At 39.4% G+C, this 18,443-nt stretch overlaps 1 protein-coding gene across 3 annotated transcripts in view; it reads left to right on the top strand.

Moving 5' to 3' along the window:
- Positions 1–14,480, top strand: part of KCNIP1 (potassium voltage-gated channel interacting protein 1) — a 590,945-nt gene extending 576,465 nt beyond the window's left edge. For all 3 annotated transcript variants that reach the window (XM_069102386.1, XM_069102387.1, XM_069102385.1), the window contains exons 6-8: positions 4,764–4,868; positions 12,369–12,431; positions 13,523–14,480. In XM_069102386.1, the coding sequence (XP_068958487.1) occupies positions 4,764–4,868; positions 12,369–12,431; positions 13,523–13,570 (216 nt within the window). In that variant the 3' untranslated portion in view covers positions 13,571–14,480. The remainder of the gene's footprint in view (positions 1–4,763; positions 4,869–12,368; positions 12,432–13,522) is intronic.
- The last annotated feature ends 3,963 nt before the right edge of the window (positions 14,481–18,443 follow it).

Genomic DNA, 18,443 nt, shown 5'->3' with positions numbered 1-18,443 from the left:
ACTCAGGGCCTCCTGACTCCAGGGCCAGTGCTCTATTCACTGTGCCACCTAGCTGCCCCCAATTATTTCTTTTTCTATGTGCCTATTATGTGCCTAATTCTTTTTTTTTTTGCTTTTTTGGAAGGCAATTGGGGTTAAGTGACTTGCCCAAGGTCACACAGCTAGTTTTTGTGTTAAGTGTCTGAGGCCGGATTTGAACTCAGGTCCTCCTGACTCCAGGGCTGGTGCTCTATTAACTGCACCACCTAGATGCCCCTAATATGTGCCTAATTCTTTAATAATGTATTTTAGGATTTTACCAGTAATAGAAGTTAAGCACATTAGTCTATAGTTTGCAGAGTATATCCTTTTTCTTTTTTTTTTAATTGGGGCCATAGTTGCTCTTGTCCCACCCTGCAACACTTTTTCTATTCTCCAAGAGCTTTCAAAGATCATTGGTAATGTCTTAGCAGCCATATCTTTCGATTATTTTAGAACCTCAGGATGTAATTTGTTCTGGCAATTTCAATGAGGAGTACTACACGTGGACTCTCTTCTCTTATCTTGGGTTCCCATGCCCCTGTTAAATTTTTTTTCCATTTCTTCTTCATCCAAATATCATTCTCCTTAGAAAAGAAAGAGAGACATAATAAGAGTTGAGTAGTTCAGCCTTCTCACCATAGTCCATTGTCACAATTCTGTCTACCTGGAGCAATAGCTCCATCATTCTTAGAATTCATCCCTCACCAACTTTGGTTTGCCCCGAGCTTGTGTAATGTAACACCAAGGAAAGGCAACTTCCCAAGGTTCAGAATACCAGCATAGATGCTCTCCATTTTATTCAGTGACCAACCAAGAACAGAGAAGGTCAAAACATGACATCATTCAAAATACAGCATTTACTAAGTGTGATTAAATAATCTCCAAGGACTACCCCACCCCAGGACCTTCCATTCATTCAATCAATTACAAAGTCTCTGTTCTAAATTCTACTCCACCCCTAGGCTGTACCTTCATTTAGTCCACCACAAAGCCCCTCTTCTCAAATGGAGATTAGTTTCCAAACATAAGTAAAGTACCTTCATTTGTTCAATCACAGAGCACAAAAAGGTCAAAAGTTCCCCACCCCTGGATCACAATTGATTCTACCCCAGAGTTACATCAAGTTTAAGCACAGCACTTAATACCCAAAAGGAGGTCTTTTCTTCATCTTGACAGGAGGCAAGTTCTCAGCAATCTTAGTTCCTGGGGAGACAAGGCTTAGCAAGGCCACAAGATACATTGCCAGTCCCTTCATTAATTCATCCTCTGTCTGTAAGACAGTCCTAGAACCCCTGAAAACATTAGCAAAACCCTCTCCCAGGATTTCTGTAAACATACAACAAGAAAATCCTTTTTCAGGGCTTCTGAACAAACAGAAAGGTTCCCAGACCCCTGCAACAACAGCACTGTCCTTCACCAGTGGACAGTATTCACTCTCTGTCTGCAGGACAGTCTCAGGAGCTCTTAGCCAACAGCCAGGTTCCAGGACTTCTTCAACAAAAGGACTGTCTTTCACCAGTGGACAAATCTGGCAAAACAACATCAAAACAGACAGACAAAGTACCCCCAAAACAGCCATGTCTCCTCAGTCCTTGGCAGTTCAGGGGGCAGGTCTCAAAAGTCCAGGGCAATTCAAAGTAGCCCTCAGCAATCCTTCTCAGTCTCTCTCTGCCTCCACGAGGTGCTGCTTCCAAGAAGTTCTTCTGCCTCTCTCTTGTCTCTCCAAATCTACGTCACCAGCTCCTCCCAGTTCAGGACTTTCTTTTCACATCAACAAGTCAATCCCACAGGTGGGATTAACAAACTCTGGGTTTTAACACAATCAGTTTGAAAACCAAGCCAATACAGGGGGAACTTTATATTCCATTACTATCACAGCTTGAATGTTCCTGACGCAGTTCTTGTGGGACCACACTCTTTTCTATTCACCTCAATAACTTATTCGTCTCCACTTCCTATACATGATTTCTAAAACCCTGATTTTGCTGATGAAGTCCATCTGTATCTACCTGGTTTCTGCAAGCAGCATCCCTCTTTCCAAGTCACTAGAATGATCTCCACTTATTTTGTCAGAATTACAGAACTTTCCATCCTTCTTGGGCTGACTTCCCCATCAACATATATGCCTACCAGATCTTCTTTATTCTTTCTCGAAACACTGGGACATCTTCTCTTCTCCAAATCTAGGGATCCTGACCAGCTGCACAGCTTTAATCTTCTCTTCTGTGATGAAATGGTTGCTTGCCCTTAAGGTTACCATTATTTCTACTTTAGAAACCTTTAGTTTTAAACATAATCCTTAAAAATGGGCAAATGGAGAAAGAGTCTTTCTTCCATGGGCAAGGATAAAATCAGATCCTCTGGGTTTCTACAAGATGGCACACATGGAGTCAGTCCTAAGCTGAATTAGGCTGTGTCAGTGTCCAGAGATCCAGCTGGAGCAAGTCAGAGAAGTGCTACTGTGGAGTCATGAGAAATGAAACATAGTTGTCCTCTCATTCTATAGTGTATAGTGCTTTAAGAGCAGCTAGGTGGCTCAATGAATAATGCCAGGCCTAGAATCAGGAAGACTCATCTTCCTGAGTTCAAATGTGGCCTCAAACATTTACTAGATGTGTGACCCTGGGCAATTAACTTAACCCCATTTGCCTCAGTTTCCTCATCTATAAAATGAACTGGAGAAGGAAATAGCAAACCATTCCAATATCTTTGCCAAGAAAACCCCGGATGGGGTCACAGAGCGTCAGACATGCCTGAAACAACTGAACAAAAACATCAGGAACAGTGCTTTAACAATTTATAAAATACATTTTCATACATTATCTTATTTCATCCTTGCAAGAAGCCTGCAGAATTAAATGGGGCAGATATTATTTTTTTATATTTCAGGAGGAAGAAACTCACCTTTAGAGAAATTAAATGTTTTACTCAAGGTCACACAGCTACTAAGTGGCAGGCCCAGAACTAAATTCCTGCCTTCCTCTTTAAAAATAGGAGCTTAAACTAAATCATGAGTCAAATGCCAGAACAGACAACATTTATAGGATTAATCTCAAAATGAACCCCCAAAATACTGAATCCCTAAAATTTCTTTACCAAAGAGTAAACCAAGATCTCGTTTGTATTGAGAAGTTTTCCCATTTAAACTTTAAAATATCCTATATAATTGAGATGCTGACACAATTGCGTATACTTGAAAAAGGATAGCTTGTGTGGGCAGAGTAGCACTAGCTGTGACAGTGACTGATCGATCATCTGATCAAGGAGTTATGGAGCCCCTGCTGGGTCAACCAACATAAAGCAAACCTTTCATCCCACCCCATCCACCTCTACCAAGACTTGGGGCTGTTAGTGGCAAAAGGCTGCCAGAGAGAAGGCTGCTACGTCTGGGGTTTGGATTAGGGAAGGGATCAGATAAACATAGAGAATGAGTAAGTAAGTCAGTGCGTGATATGAATGTCAAAAGAAAACTATAAGAAAGATAACCTAATGCAGATGAAGAAAGTGGCGCATTAATTCATTTTAGGGTACAAGGAAAATAACCTTGACTCAAAATAACTTCTTTCCTCCACCTACCCCATATACGGAATAAGGGAAGGGAGAGAAGAAGCCAACTTGACCTTTGTCATGATTGTGCCCACGATTGCTTATCAATGGAAATCAGAATTCAACTTTAGGAAGGCATAGATACATCTTGAAAAGTCAAAACAATTCAGTAAAGCAAGAAAAAGAAGAAAGTTTTCCACATTCAAAAAAAGGCTGCATTTTTATTTTGAAATATTTCTCTTTGCTAAATCTAGCCTGGAACTACATCATAATTTTTGTTACTTGTTATAACTATTAAATATGTCTTAATTTTTCCTAATCTTAATTCTTTTCCCCCCTTAAGACATATGCAATCCATTATAGTGTTTCAACTGCTCAACCTTGCAAATGGATATTAATATATGGCTGCTGACAGAATCTGTCCTCAGGGCATGGCAGATGGGGTGACAGCCTTAGCCCCATTTGGGGAAGGTGGAGCCTGGTGTTGCTAATGACTAGAGTTAACAAAGGAAGGCAGGTGGTAAGAGAGAAGGTGATTCCATTAGCAGGTGCTAAAAAAGCACTCCAGTTCATATACCTGCAATCAGCCTGTAAAACATACCTCCTTCCAGACTTTCCCCACAACTTCCCTGGGACCAAACTGGTGAGACCCTCCCTCTCCATGTCTGCAAGCATCAGACTCCCCTAGATTTGACCTGTAATCATTTTTTAATTTCTTAGCTAAAAAGCTTAGAGACTTAGTTCAGGCCAGTAATATAATCTATATATTTTTTAAAATGACTAAACCAAAACAAAAATCAGAATATTAAAATATTCTCCAAACTGAGCTGATATTTCATTCTATCACAAAAGAACAGGTTTCCCTATTTTGCCAGACGTGTTAAGGGGATTCCCACTCCCCTTGCTGTGGGGAAATATTCCAGAAAAAGGAATAGCAGTCCATTCCATTGAGTCTAGGAGGCAAATAGGGAAGGAAAGGTTCTTAGGTCTCTCCTCTCAGGAGCTCTATTTCCAACAATCACTCCCAGTCAAAACAAGGAGGCAACACCAATCTCCACAGAAGATGCTTCTCTACCCATTTCTTGTGCCAAACAAGCAGGAAGCCACAGTCCATACTAAACAAGGAGAAACTCTACCCTGCTCCAATTTACTGTCTCAGTTTCCATGTTCAATGTTTATGCTTCCTTCCACTCCAGGAGATGATAGATATCGTCAAGGCTATTTATGACATGATGGGGAAATACACTTATCCTGTGCTCAAAGACGACACTCCAAGACAACATGTAGATGTGTTTTTCCAGGTAAGCCTACATTCCTAGTACTCTTAGCACAAGTTAAGCAGAGACTGTGATCGTCTCCAATGGCTCATTATTGTTATCGATAGACATGTAAATATTGAGGGCCGACTCTGCCATACTCCTGTAGTAAGGAAGCCTAGAAAGATCACAAAAGAAGTGTGAGAAGCAGTATCTGCCCTCTTATGGTTCACTACAGAGGCTACTGGGAAGGTTCCAAACATGATACGGGTGACAGATGGTACCTCTTTTCCAAGGATCAGTCTTGCTAAGTAGCAATTGCTCATCATTGGTAGGCTGGCCATTTGGTAATGACAATCCAAGAAATATAGAAAAATACAGAATTTTCCCTTTTTCTACATAACTTTTTTTTTAAAGCAACTGGGGTTAAGTAACTTGCTCAAGTTTACACAGCCAGTTATTTTTTGTGTGGGTGCCAAGTATCTGAGGCCAGAACCAATCCCGGGTCTCCTGATGCCAGGGCCAGTGCCCTTACTCACTGCACCACTTGGCTGCCCCAACACATGAATCTTTTCTGGATTCCCCTCAGCTACTATATTTTTTATTTTTGGAGGGCAATTGGGGTTAAGTGACTTGCCCAAGGTCACATGGCTGGTTTTTGTGTTAAGTGTCTGAGGCTGGATTTGAACTCAGGTCCTCCTGACTCCAGGGCCAGTGCTCTATTCACTGTGCCACCTAGCCACCCCCTCCCTACATAACTCTTAACTACATTTGCAGTGACAGTGTCTTAATAGTAAAAAAAGGTGGAAGAAGTTTCAGATATTAATTTAATTCTTGATAATTTAAATGTGAGATCTTTGTCTAATTACTAGTGAATTAATACATTAGTGGAGAAATTTAATCATATTATTATTATCATTCTCACCATAATTTTTTTCAGTCATTTCTGACTCTTCATGACCCCATGTGGAGTCTTCTTGGCAAAGATACTAATTTGCCATTTCCTTCTCTAGCTCATTTTGCAGTTGAGAAAACATAAGTAAACAAGGTTAGGTGACTTGTCCAGGGTCACACAGCTAGTGAGTGTCTGAGTCCAGATTTGAACTCAGGAAGATGAGTGTTCCTGACTCTAGGCCTGGTACTCTACCCATGATTCATCACCTAGCTGCCCTCTCACCATAAACAAAATTGAAGACCAAAGAAAGCTGTCATTAAGTGAAAGGATATAGTTCACAGGTTCCCATTGGAAAAGCAAATAAAGGAACTGTCTTTATCTTTCATCTAAAAACAATAAGGAACCTTATTCCATAGGACATTTGATCATGTCATAGAGAAGTGCACAAGATGAGAATCTGAAAAAAGATAACCACAAAAATAAATGCAGGTTAAATGCTAATATGTGTTATAAAAAAATGAAGAGGTGGAGTAATTTTATGAAGAACTTAATAAGACCCTTGGAATTAAAATCAGCATATACTTTAGCACTTGGTGATGTCAATGAAAAGGTGAGCAGAGGAAAGGAATGATAAAAATACATTAGAAAATATATGTCAAGATCAAGAAACAAGAAAGGCCAAATGTCTGTAGACTATATAAGATCCTCATGTATACATGTCACAAATTCTTTGGGAAAGTGTTTGGGGCTAGACATGACAAGTATCAAATCACAAAAATTAATTAACTATCTTAATGGACAGTAAATAATTGGATCCCAATTTGTAAGTTATTTCTAGATGTCTCTGTACAGTAAAATCATTGACTTATCAGAGCAATGATCAAACCAACACCAAATTTTGAAAAGGAAAAAAAACAACAGATAAAAGAACAGATATCAACACTTCTCAGGAAGTTTAATGCATGTAAATCAATTGCTACAAAAAGGTGACCAAGAGATATTGGTTCAAACTATAGTCTCTTGACTCCAAGTCTATCACTCTACCTGTATTCAAGAAAGACTTTGGTATTAGCCTGTGAGAAAATAAAGAAATGTAAACCAGCGGAGTCAAGATGGTGCAGTAGAAGCAGGACCTCCACGTGGCTCCAGCTTCCATCTTCCCCAATCCATGTAAAAGGGGACTCTGAACAAACTTGGGAGCTACAGAACCCACAAAATGACACAGAGAAGCTAACCTCCCACTGAGGACAGCCCGGCAGGCCAGCAGGAATGGGCCGAGCCCAGCCCCACACGCCAAGGTTTTAGCCCCAGGGCAGGCCTGACCAGCTACTGGCTGGAGGGACTCCAGATCACCAGCTGCTGTGGTGATCCAGAATTATCAACACATAGACGCTAAGGACAAAGTGATAGGTCAGTGTAGTGTGGACTTTGGGACCCAGTAATTGGGAGTATGTTGGCTTTTGCCCCCAGGGCAAGAAGCCACTGAGGGCTGCAGTGCAGCCACATGGCAGCTTCAGCTCCTAACCTGCAGAGTGTAGGGGGACCAAGTGACCAGTCTGAGGGGCAATCACTCTTGCTTTAACCTGCTTGGATCTGGATTGCGGTCTAGGGTGGAGGTCCTGAGGTGTGTGACCAGCTTGCCAGAGCATGTGGAGGCTTCATAGAGGGCACCCAACTAATACCTCCAGAAGCTAAGAAAACCCCAGAATTTGGGATGAAAGCTCCCCTGTCTGGTGGCAGAGTCCTACTGTGGCAAAAAGCCCAGGGGTCAAGTGACTGAGTGGTGACATGACCAGGCAAAGGAAGCAAAGCAAACAGAAGAATCCGACATTAGACTCCTATTTGGGGGACAAAAAAGATCAAAGCATGGAACAGGAGGAAGACAATGAAGTCAGAACTCCTGAACTAAAGGCTTCAAAGGAAAATACGAGCTGATTACAGGCCATAGAGGACCTTAAGAAGCAGATAAGGGAAGTGGAGGAAAAACTGGGAAGAGAAATGAGAACTATGCAAGAAAATTACGAAATGAGAGTCAAGAGCCTGACTGAGGAAAATAACACCTTAAAAAACAGACTAACTCAAATAGCAAAAGAGGCTCAAAAAGGCAATGAGGAGAAAAATGCCTTAAAAAGCAGAATTTGCCAGATGGAAAAAGAATCAAAAGCTCACTGAGGAGAATCATTGCTTCAGAATTAGATTGGAGCAATTGGAAGCCAATGACTTTATGAGAAATCAAGATGCTGTTAAACAGATCCAAACAAATGAAAAAATAGAAGGCAATGTGAAATATCTCATGGGAAAAACCACTGACTTGGAAAATAGATCCAGGAGAGATAATTTTAAAATTATTGGACTACCTGAAAGCCATGATCAAAGAAAGAACCTAGAAATCATCCTCCAAGAAATTCTCAAGGAAAACTGCCCTGATGTTTTAGAACCAGAGGGCAAAATAGAGGTTGAAAGAATTCACCAATCACCCCCTGAAAAAGATCCCAAAAACAAAATTCCTAGGAATATTATAGCCAGGTTTTGAAATTCCCAGATCAAGGAGAGAATATTACAAGCAGCCAGGAAGAAACAATTTGAATATTGTGGAAACACAATCAGGATAACCCAGGATCTGGTAGCTCCTACACTGAGAGACTGAAGGGCCTGGAATGTGATATTCCGGAGGGCACAGGAGCTGGGATTAAAACCAAGAGTCACCTACCCAGCAAAACTGAGTATCATGTTTCAGGGGAAAATATGGTCATTCAGTGGAATAGAGGACTTTCAAGCATTCTTGATGAAAAAAACAGAGTTGAATAGAAAATTTGACATTCAGATACAAGAAGCAAGAGAAACATGAGAAGGTAAACAGGGAAAAGAAATCATAAGGAACTTATCAAAGTTGAACTATTAACATTCCTACATAGAAAAATTATAATTTTAACTGATGAAACTTTCTCAGTATGAAAATAGTTGAAAGGAATAGAAATATATATATGTCTATATCGGAGAGTATACTGGCATATGAATACATATGTGAATGTGTGTATATATGTTTACAGATATACATAGATAGAGGGCACAGGACCAATTTAATAGGAAAGGATATTACTTAAAAGGTGAAATTAAGAGCTGAGAAAGGAATATAATGAGAGGAGATGGGGAGAGACAGAATGGGGTAAACTATCTCATATAGAATAGGCAAGGGAAAATGATTACAATGGAGGAGAAGCATAGGAAGACAAAAGGGAATGGGCTAACCCTATTCTCATTGAATTTGGCTCAAGGAGGGAATGAAATACACACTAAATAGGGTATCTCGCCCTTCAGGAGAGTAGGGGGGAAGGAGATGAGAGGGGGAATGATGGAAGGGAGGGCAGGCTGGGGGGGGGAGGGAAGTTGGAAGCACCCACTTTTGAAAAGGGAAGGGATCAAAGTAGAGAATAGAACAAGTGGGAGGTGGGATAGGAGGGAGGGAAATATAGTCAGTGTTTTACAATATATCTACTATGTTAATATTTTGCATTAGCTATACATGTACAACCTATACTGAACTGCTTATCTTCCCAGTAAGGGTGGGTGACAAGGGAGGAAGGGAATGAATCTGGAATTCAAAGTTTTAAAATAAAATGTTTAAATATATATATATACACTAATATTAATACTATTTCACATGTAATTGGGAAATAAGATATATAGGCACTGGGGTGTAGAGATCCACCATGACCTACTGGAAAAGTCAAAGGGGGTATGGGAGAAGATATGGGAGAGAGCAGATTGGAGAAGGTGATATCCTCTGGGACTGCTATTTTGGGGCAGTGGGTAGGGGAAAAACGGGGAGAAAATTTGTAACTCAAAATCTGGCAGAAATGAATGATGTAAATCAGAAGTTTATAAAGCATTTGAGAAAAAAAAGAAATGTAAACCACATCAGCCAGTAAACACATGATGAGGCCAAGTCAAGAGCTATATAATCCCACTTAGATTATTGCTTTTCTGGGCATCTCAGCAGTCCCACCAGGTAGAGATGCATCTCTGTTGGCTGATTCACTCCCTTTGTTTCTTTCTGGACTGCTAAGGTAGTGTGTCTGTCTTTCAGCAAAAGCAGAAATAGTAATGCTGGGATATATCGTTCTTATACAAGGTCTGTCCCTAGGCTGAGCTATGAGGAGTTTCCATCTTTTAGGCAGTAGGTAGCAATGTAAGTAAAACCTTCAATTAGCTCTTCCAGACTGCAAAGACTAAGCTTTTCCTTCCCCCATCCAGGTCTTTCAAGCAATAGGTACCAATGCAAGAGCTAAAGTTTTTTCTTAGCTCTTACTAGAGGTCTCTCCTAAAATCAACTCTACTATGAGCTTCAGTTTTCTGACCTCTCAGTTCTCTGTGAGCCTTAAGCTGCTCTACCAGTTTAAAACAGAGCCATGCATTCCATAAGATAACTCATTTCTATCTCATGATGATAAATCAAAATCCCTATTTCTGTCATCCATTCTAGAGTATAACTAGGCAATGTACATTTGTCCTATAGTTACCAAACAGTTTTAGAGACCACTGTCTCCCAGCTATTAACTATGAAGTCCACTTGTCAGCCATATATATGTAAATTAGATACTGAGAAAACAAAAACTTTAGCCATCTTTATTTGGGGTAATTGCCTTTTCTCTATGAGACTGTTGTGGTTTTTATTGAGTTTCTCTATTTGCCCTTGTTTTTCTAGCAAAACCATCCACATCTGAAAGGGGTACCCCCCCATTTTCTGACAGAAATCTTCTCTAGCATATTGTCAACAAAGAATTACACATCAGAAGTGAGATTTTAAAAATCCAACAAAGCAGAATAAGATCAGGGGGGAAAAGAAGGTTAACCATGCAGCAAAAGCAAGGGAAAACAGATGGACAGCCTGTATGCTCTGTCATTGCCCATGAGCTGTAGTACCAAAAGGTCTGGAAGAAAGCCCCTAGCACACTGAGTGGAACCCATCAGAAGATTTCTGGTAGAATGTAGTGGATGGGTTGTGAGTTGTACCCATGGAAGAAGCACCAAGTACTGAAGCTGAGAGAAGGGGCTCATGTTGAGATTTGCCTGGCAAGTGCATTCATGTTAAAAATGAAGCCTTTCTTGACCTCCAATACATCCCACACATATACACAAATGCTAATGCTCTCCATTCAAAAACTACCTGTGTTCACTTTTAATATATTCTACATATTCTTGTATATATACTTTTCTCTCTCCTGTTAGAATGTAAGCTCCTTGAGGGAGTACTGTTTCTATTTTGTCTTTGTGTCCTCCATGCTTAGTGTGCTTGGCACATAGTAAGTTCTTAACAAATGTCTTTTGATTGATCAATTCAATAATAATAATAACTTGATTTGCAAAGCACTTTCTGAATAACTACTACCTATGCTAGAGAGTACAGGTATTAGTTTAACCACTTTATAATTGAAGAAACTAAAGCTCTGACATCAAATGACTTGAGGCAGGGTTTTGAATAGGTTCCCGGACCCCATACTCAGTACTTTATCCATTATACCATACTGTCCACTAGGGAGTAGAGAGAAAAACATTGGGTAGGGATGGAGCATCAATTTATGGAGGGTTCTGAAGGCCAGATCTGGGAATTTTGATTTGATTTGGTAGACAAAGATCTTTAGGTTCTTTAGGAGCTGACTAATAATGAAATTGATTACTTCAGGGAAACTAATCTGGGAGTAGTAGAGAGGAATTTTTGCAGGGCTAAAAGACACAGAGATAAATTAAAACCCTGTTACATTCATCTGTGGGGGAAATGATGAGGGCCTGAACTAGGGTGGTAGCAGTAGAATCAGAGGATTGAATTCAAGAGGTATTTCAAAAGAAAAAAAAAACAACAACAGAACTTTACAGTGATAGCAAAGAGAAAATAACTAAACTATAGCTAAAAAAGTAAACAGAATCAGGTTATTTTTGTCATAGGATAGAGATGACCTATACATGTTGGAAGGTAGAGGGGAAAAGGCCTATGAAGTGGGGGAGAGATTGAAAATGATGAAGAGAGAGGAGCACATATTAGTTTTTCAATAAATATTGTTGGTGGATTAGATTGATAGTTATGGGCAATAGGTCCTGGAGAGAGGTGAGAAGTAGAAAATAGCACTTCCTCTGAGACTAAAGGGGAAAATGAGAGAATAGAGGAAAGGACAGAGATGTATTGAGGTAGAAATGAGCCTATATGAGAGCGAGAGCCTCAATCTTTTCTGTTAAAAAAAAAAAAAAGGTTAGGTCATCCACTGAGAGTGGGGCTGAGAGACACAGAATTTTAAGAAAGAGGGTGTTTAAGAAAGCTGGGGATTTTAAGGATCTGGTCTAGAGCAGCTTCTTTGGGGGAAGAGAAGACCAAGAACTCCCTAAAAAGCAATAGTGAGAGTTAGTTATCATTGGATAACATGGTTTTGTAGTGAGCTACACCTTCCAAATTTTGTTCCTTCCTCCAGCAGTACGTCTTCTATAAGAGGTTCAGTGACCTTTTGAGAGTGGGGACCTATAATATGGGCTTTTTTCTGCAGTCTGGCCCATGGGAAGCTAATACCTTACTCCTCTATGCACTGTTTTAATGTATCTATGGAGTGAGGAATCATGTGGGCGGTGGTGTTCTATGTCTTACTTCCTGTTGTATCTTTCAGAAAATGGATAAGAACAAAGATGGTGTCGTGACTTTAGATGAATTTCTTGAATCCTGTCAAGAGGTAAGGGGAGTTTTCATAAGTGATGCTTGATGATTCTTTGGGTTCCAGTAGGAAGAAGAAAAGAGAGAAGCTGCCGCCTGTGTTTGTCCTTCCAAACAGTGGCATGATGAATGGAATATGCACATAGGGGAGTGTAAATGCTCTGAGAAAGCAATTTAGTGCTGCACATGTTATGAGATACTGGATCTCAGTCCAGATGAAAAGAAAAAAAAATAACCTTTCATCTAAAAAACAAACCAAAAAGCAGTTCTACATGCAGCCAAATCTGTGCCCACAGATTGTCTACAGATAAAGTGAACCGATGATCACTGTGCACTACTCCTCTGAGTAGATCCAGGAACTTCCTCAGACTTCACTTACAACAAGAATGACTGACCAGTGTGGTTCTCAGTCAGTGTAGTCACTAGCCAGTCAGTCAAAAAGCATTTATTAAATGCTTCCCATATGTCAGACACTCTGCTAAGTGCTGAGGATATGAAGAAATGCCAACTATACATTTGCAGTGGCTTTCAAACATGATCAATAGCACATAACAGTTTCAAAGCATCCATTTTAAAGGTCTTACTGCATTCTTTGCTATGCCTAGTTTTCTCTGGAAGGCTAGACTAGATAACCTCTGCCTTTTTAAAAATATAATATTGTCCCCAGTTGCATATTAAAACATAGATGCCCCCTTTCTTTAAAAATGTATTAGCTTTCTGGGCCCCACTTTAGCCTTCTATTCCTATGTGAACACATGGCAGGTTTCTTTCTGAGGATGTGAACTGGATTTGGGATCTCTTGATTTGACAGAAGTCTTAGAGATTCCCCCCAAAACAAGCAATCTCAGAGTGCCTCGTGGTGTTGCTGATTCTTACCACTATCCCTCCCCTTTCATACATTCACCCAGTCCCTGCCCCACTCTGAGCCACAGCTTCTCTATTAAAAAAAAGATGTGACAATCTTGTCCTTTTTGTCTCACAGAGGAGAGAAAGCTGGGAAGCTAATGAAAGGAAAGCTGTTTGGAGCTGCCCCCAAAGGATATGTCACCAGTTCCTCATGTGGTGATTTCTCATTAACTCTCTTTATCTTCCCCTTGCCTCCCTGTGCAGGATGACAACATCATGAGATCCCTTCAACTCTTTGAAAATGTCATGTAACCATAAGGTAGTAAGCGAGACATCTGGACATCAGAGACATTGTACCAGGAAAAACAAACAAGTTCAAGAAACTGAGCAGTCCCCAGTTCAGATTTTACACACCAACTCTGAGCAGAAAAGCTTTTAAAGAAGATCTTTGGGAGCATTTACCACTGGATGATTCCTATGGACACCCACCACCTGCCTCAGTCTCAGAATGCTAAGAACCCTGCCTATTCTTTCTCCTTTTTCTCAAGAAACAACAATGGGATTTTATTTCATTTCAAAAGCATGTGAATCTCTTCAGGCCACTGCCACCATGGACAGATCCCTCTGCTCAAAGCTTTATTGCTAGTGCACAGTAATCTGTGTGTGCTTCCACATCCCCCAACCTCAAAGGCTCCTGCACTCAATGAAGCCAGGAGCACTGAGTGGTGAGCCCACCCTGCTCTTTGCCTGCTATGCGTGGAAGCTACTCAGCCCATCCTTCAATGTCATCCTATACCAACATGCCCTTTCATTTAAACTAAAAAACAAAAACTTGTGCAGTAAGGCCAAACCAGGGCTATATTCAGAAAAACCAGCATCAGATTGATTCCCTTTCTAGTCCTACAGGGGTGGGTCTGGTTGATTTAAAATTACCTATTCTCATGGCCCAAATTCCCTTGATGTTTCCAAATACGAGGGCCATTTACACTGTTCTCTGCCTAACATCCACAATGGCAATTTAGTCCTCCATCTTTCCTGGGAGGAAATGGAGGGGACGAACTGGACTGTGGTATGACCTATGGCACACACTAGTGCTCTCTGTAGCACCATTTCCTCCTACCCCAAAGCCCAGCACTGCATGTCCCACCCAGCTGCCCTTGCCCAAGGTCGTCTCTAGATCCCTGTAATTTTATACCATGTTCTAATCAATAAACATGACTCTTTCTTATGCTAATAAACTTTGTTTTCTTCATGATTAGATTAGTTGGGGGATGTGGGAGAGGCAAAGATCAGCAGCCAAGGCATGTATCTCTGTCACCCAGAGTCAATCGCTGTTTCTGTACTTCCCAATGAACAAGAATATATAGCACAGCATTATGAGTAACTCCACCTCTACCTCTAAGGAGCCGACCTCATTCCAAGCAATCAAGCAAGAATTTACTAAGCACCTACTGTGTGCCGGGCACCATGTTAGGCACAGACGGAACAAAGACAAAAGTGAATAGTTCCTGCTCTCAAGGAGCTTACATCCTGTTTAGGGAAATACCATGCATGTGAATAACCTATGATAGGTACAAATATGGATATAGATATGCGTTATTCAGTCATTTCAGTCATGTCTGCCTCTTTGGGATCCAATCTGAGGTTTTCTTGGCAAAGATAGAGGAGTGGTTTGCCTTTTTCTTCTCCAATTCATTTTACAGATGAGGAAACTGAGGCAAACAGGATGAAGTGATGACCAGAATCACACAGGTAATAAGTATCTGAGGCCAGATCTGAACTCAGGTCTCCCTGATTCCAGACCCAGTGCTCTATTTACTATTTTGACTAGCTGTCACCTAGCTGCTTTGGAGATATAGATAGATGGCTATAGAGATATGGGCATACATGTCGTATCTCGGCCTCTCCTTCTTCCTCTTTCCCCGCCACTGGAAATCTTCAAGATCCCTGAGGGCAGAAACTTTTCTTTTCATTTTATCTCTGGCACAGTGCCTTACACCCAACAGAGGAAACTCTTTTTTCCGTAGACAAAACCAGTTAATTAAAAAAGAGGAGCGTATGTGCAGGAAAGTTAATGAGCTCGGGTTTGGATATTTTCAAAAAGAGCCGCTCTACCATGTGTGGAGCTGTAATAAAATTACAAATCCTAGACTTAGAAATTCAAATGTTAGATCTAGAAGGGACATCTAGTCCAACATTTAGAGGCTATAGCAGAGGAAACTGAGTCCCAGAAAGAGGAAGTGACTTGCCCAAGGTCACATAGCTAATTCATGGTTGAACTCCTGACCAAAAGACCAGATCAAGTCCCGCCCTGAATCCTCATAATGTCATAGGGTTTACAATGGATTCTCCAAGTCCATGCCAAAGTACAAGTTGTAAAGGCTTTGATGTGGCTCCAAAGATAGGCTTTGTCAGTTGTCTGATTCTCAAACAGGAGAAGCAGAGCATCAACAGGCTAGTGCCACTAGTTACTGAATTCCTTGGTCATAGCACCCCCCTACCCTGAAACAAAAATGCTAAATGGCTGCTAATCCTGTGAAGATATCTCCTACTTCTGCAGTGATGGTGGCAAAGTAATAGGCAAAGGGGTAGATGACTAGAAGGATCAGTTTGTAGACTGCCAACAGTTATTTCCTGTTAATACTCTAAATGTTAGAGCCTCATCCAATGACCGATTTGACCCACAGATGGAGGAATTAGACCATATTGATTTTGACATTTTCACTATAAATGAAAGCAGAAGACGTAAGGAAATAAAAGCTTAATGAAATAATGACTTCTAGGTTCTCTTTGGAAAGTAGTCAGGGGAGTTTGCTTCATTTCGTATTTCAATGCGTAAAGAAATACATAATTCATTTTGCCTTGTTTATACCATGAAAGCAATTGTCATTTATACACCAATTTTTAAGATCCTCAAAATTTAAATAGTATGAACCTTGATTCTCCATGATTCCAACACAAAGATGAGAGGGTAAGGACTGGGAATGGGAACTCTTGGGTGAGGAAGTTACTTTTACCACTGCATTTTGGCACCTTTTCCACAATTAGTAAATTGACTAGAGTACTGAAAAGTTGTGTGATTTGACCAGGGTTACACAACCATTATGGGACTGGTTATTCAAGATTTGAACCCAGATGTTCCTAACTTCAAGGTCAGTTTGCTATGTATGTCACCACATGGTGTATTACACAGAACATGGCAAATAATGTATAACATCTCTGAAAAATTAAAATTGACTATGCCTTAGACAGGAAATAACTGATTACTGACATGGTAGTTACTGTCTGATTAACTCTCTGACCATTGACTTATTAGCACAAAAATCAAAATAATGAGAAGGAAAAAACTAAGAAGACATGTTTTGTAATGAAAATATCTCCAACTGAGTTATTTAAACAATCTATTGGCATTGAAAAATTGAAAATGAATTAAAAAAACATTTATCAGCACAAACTATCACTTCCCAAGAAAGTTTACTTATGTAAATCAATTGCCACAACATAAAGATCAAGAGAGTCTAAATACCATCTCAGTTAGCATATATAATTACCTTGCTAAGTGAAGAAATATGGCATCCAAGGTTAAACCACTTTAGATGGAGGAAATGTAATACAAATAGAGGAAAATATAAACCTAACTTGTAAATTTAAATAGTTTAAATAATCTAATAAAATTAAAGAGAGTGATAAGTTGGATAAGAAACCAAAATCCCATAACCTGTTGCTTAAAATAAATGTATCTAAAAGGGAAGGACATGCAACAAATAAAAACAAGGAGCTAGAACAAAATTTATTATGTATCAGGTGAATTTTTTTTAAAAAAGGAGTTGCAATCATGCTATCAGTGAATATAAAAATTCACAATTTAAAAAATTATTTTAAAAAAATACATGGTGAAAAGAACTATAGACAAACCAACATCCCTATTAAACTTATATGATCTGAATGCCTCAACATGTAAATTCATAAAGGAAAAATAAACTGAATTACAAGAAGACATAGCAAGGAATAAAATGATAGCAGGAGGTTTTAATGTCTCTCTCCATTCTGGACTAATCTAACAGAAAGATAAACAAAAAAGAAAATACAGAATTTAATAACTTGCTGGAAAAACTAGAGCTAAAAGACTTATGATGTCTTCTAAATGGTATTGATAAAGGACATAAGTATTTCTCAGCATCATATTTAACTTTCACAAAAACTGACCTTGTATTAGGATATTGAGATACTGCAAACAGATATAAAAAGGAAGAAGTAGCAAACACATTTTTTCCAGACTATAATGCAATAAAAATACTAATCAATTCATGGAACAGAAATAAAAAACAAAGACTCAAATGGCATCTTAAACATAAAATACTAAATAATGAGTGGGTCAAAGAACAATCATATGGAATTAAAATATTATGTGAATTAATAATTATGAGAAAGAAAATGATAGGAAAGAAGGAAATGAACATTTATTAAGCACCTACTATGTGCTAGACTCTCTAAGCACTTTACAAATTTTATCTCATTCAATCCTTACAACAACCTTAGGAGGTAAATTCTGTTATGATCCCCATTTTACAGCTAAGGAAACTGAGGCAGGAAGATAGAAATTAAAAGATTTGCCCAAGGTCACACAGCAAGTAGGTGTCTGAGACCAGATTTTAAGTTAGGTCTTCCTGACTCTAGACCCAACACTCTTTCTATCCACTGCAACTATGTGGCAGAATTCAAATCCAGTCTCCAACATTCACTAGCTGTGAGAACCTGGGCAAGTTATTTAGCTTCTGTCTGCCTCAGTTCCCTCAACTGCAAAATAGGGGTAATAATAGTGGCCACTTCCTAGAGCTGTTGAGAAAATCAAATAAGATATTTGTAAAGTATTTATCATAGCGCCTAGCACATAGCAGCTGTTTGTTCTCTTCCCATTCCTCTTGATAAGAATTGAACAACATGTCAAAATTTCTGGGATGCAACTAAAGCAGTCCTCAAAAAAAAATTATATCCTTAAAAACATATATTAAGAAAATAGAAAAGATTAATAAATTGAATATATATTTAAATTAGGTAGTCAACAAATAGGCCTACAATAAACACAAAGGAGGAGATATGGAAAAATCAGAAGAGAAATGGATAAACTAGAAATGAAAAAGCATATTAAATAAAAAGAAAAAAACTAGTTCTTTCAAACTAAAAA

This window comes from Petaurus breviceps, unplaced genomic scaffold (genome assembly GCF_028583685.1).
Source record: "Petaurus breviceps papuanus isolate PSGF00001 unplaced genomic scaffold, PetGlider_PUasm1.0 551, whole genome shotgun sequence".
In the NCBI taxonomy this organism is placed as follows: Eukaryota; Metazoa; Chordata; class Mammalia; order Diprotodontia; family Petauridae; genus Petaurus; species Petaurus breviceps.
This window is presented reverse-complemented; position numbering and strand designations above follow the sequence as displayed.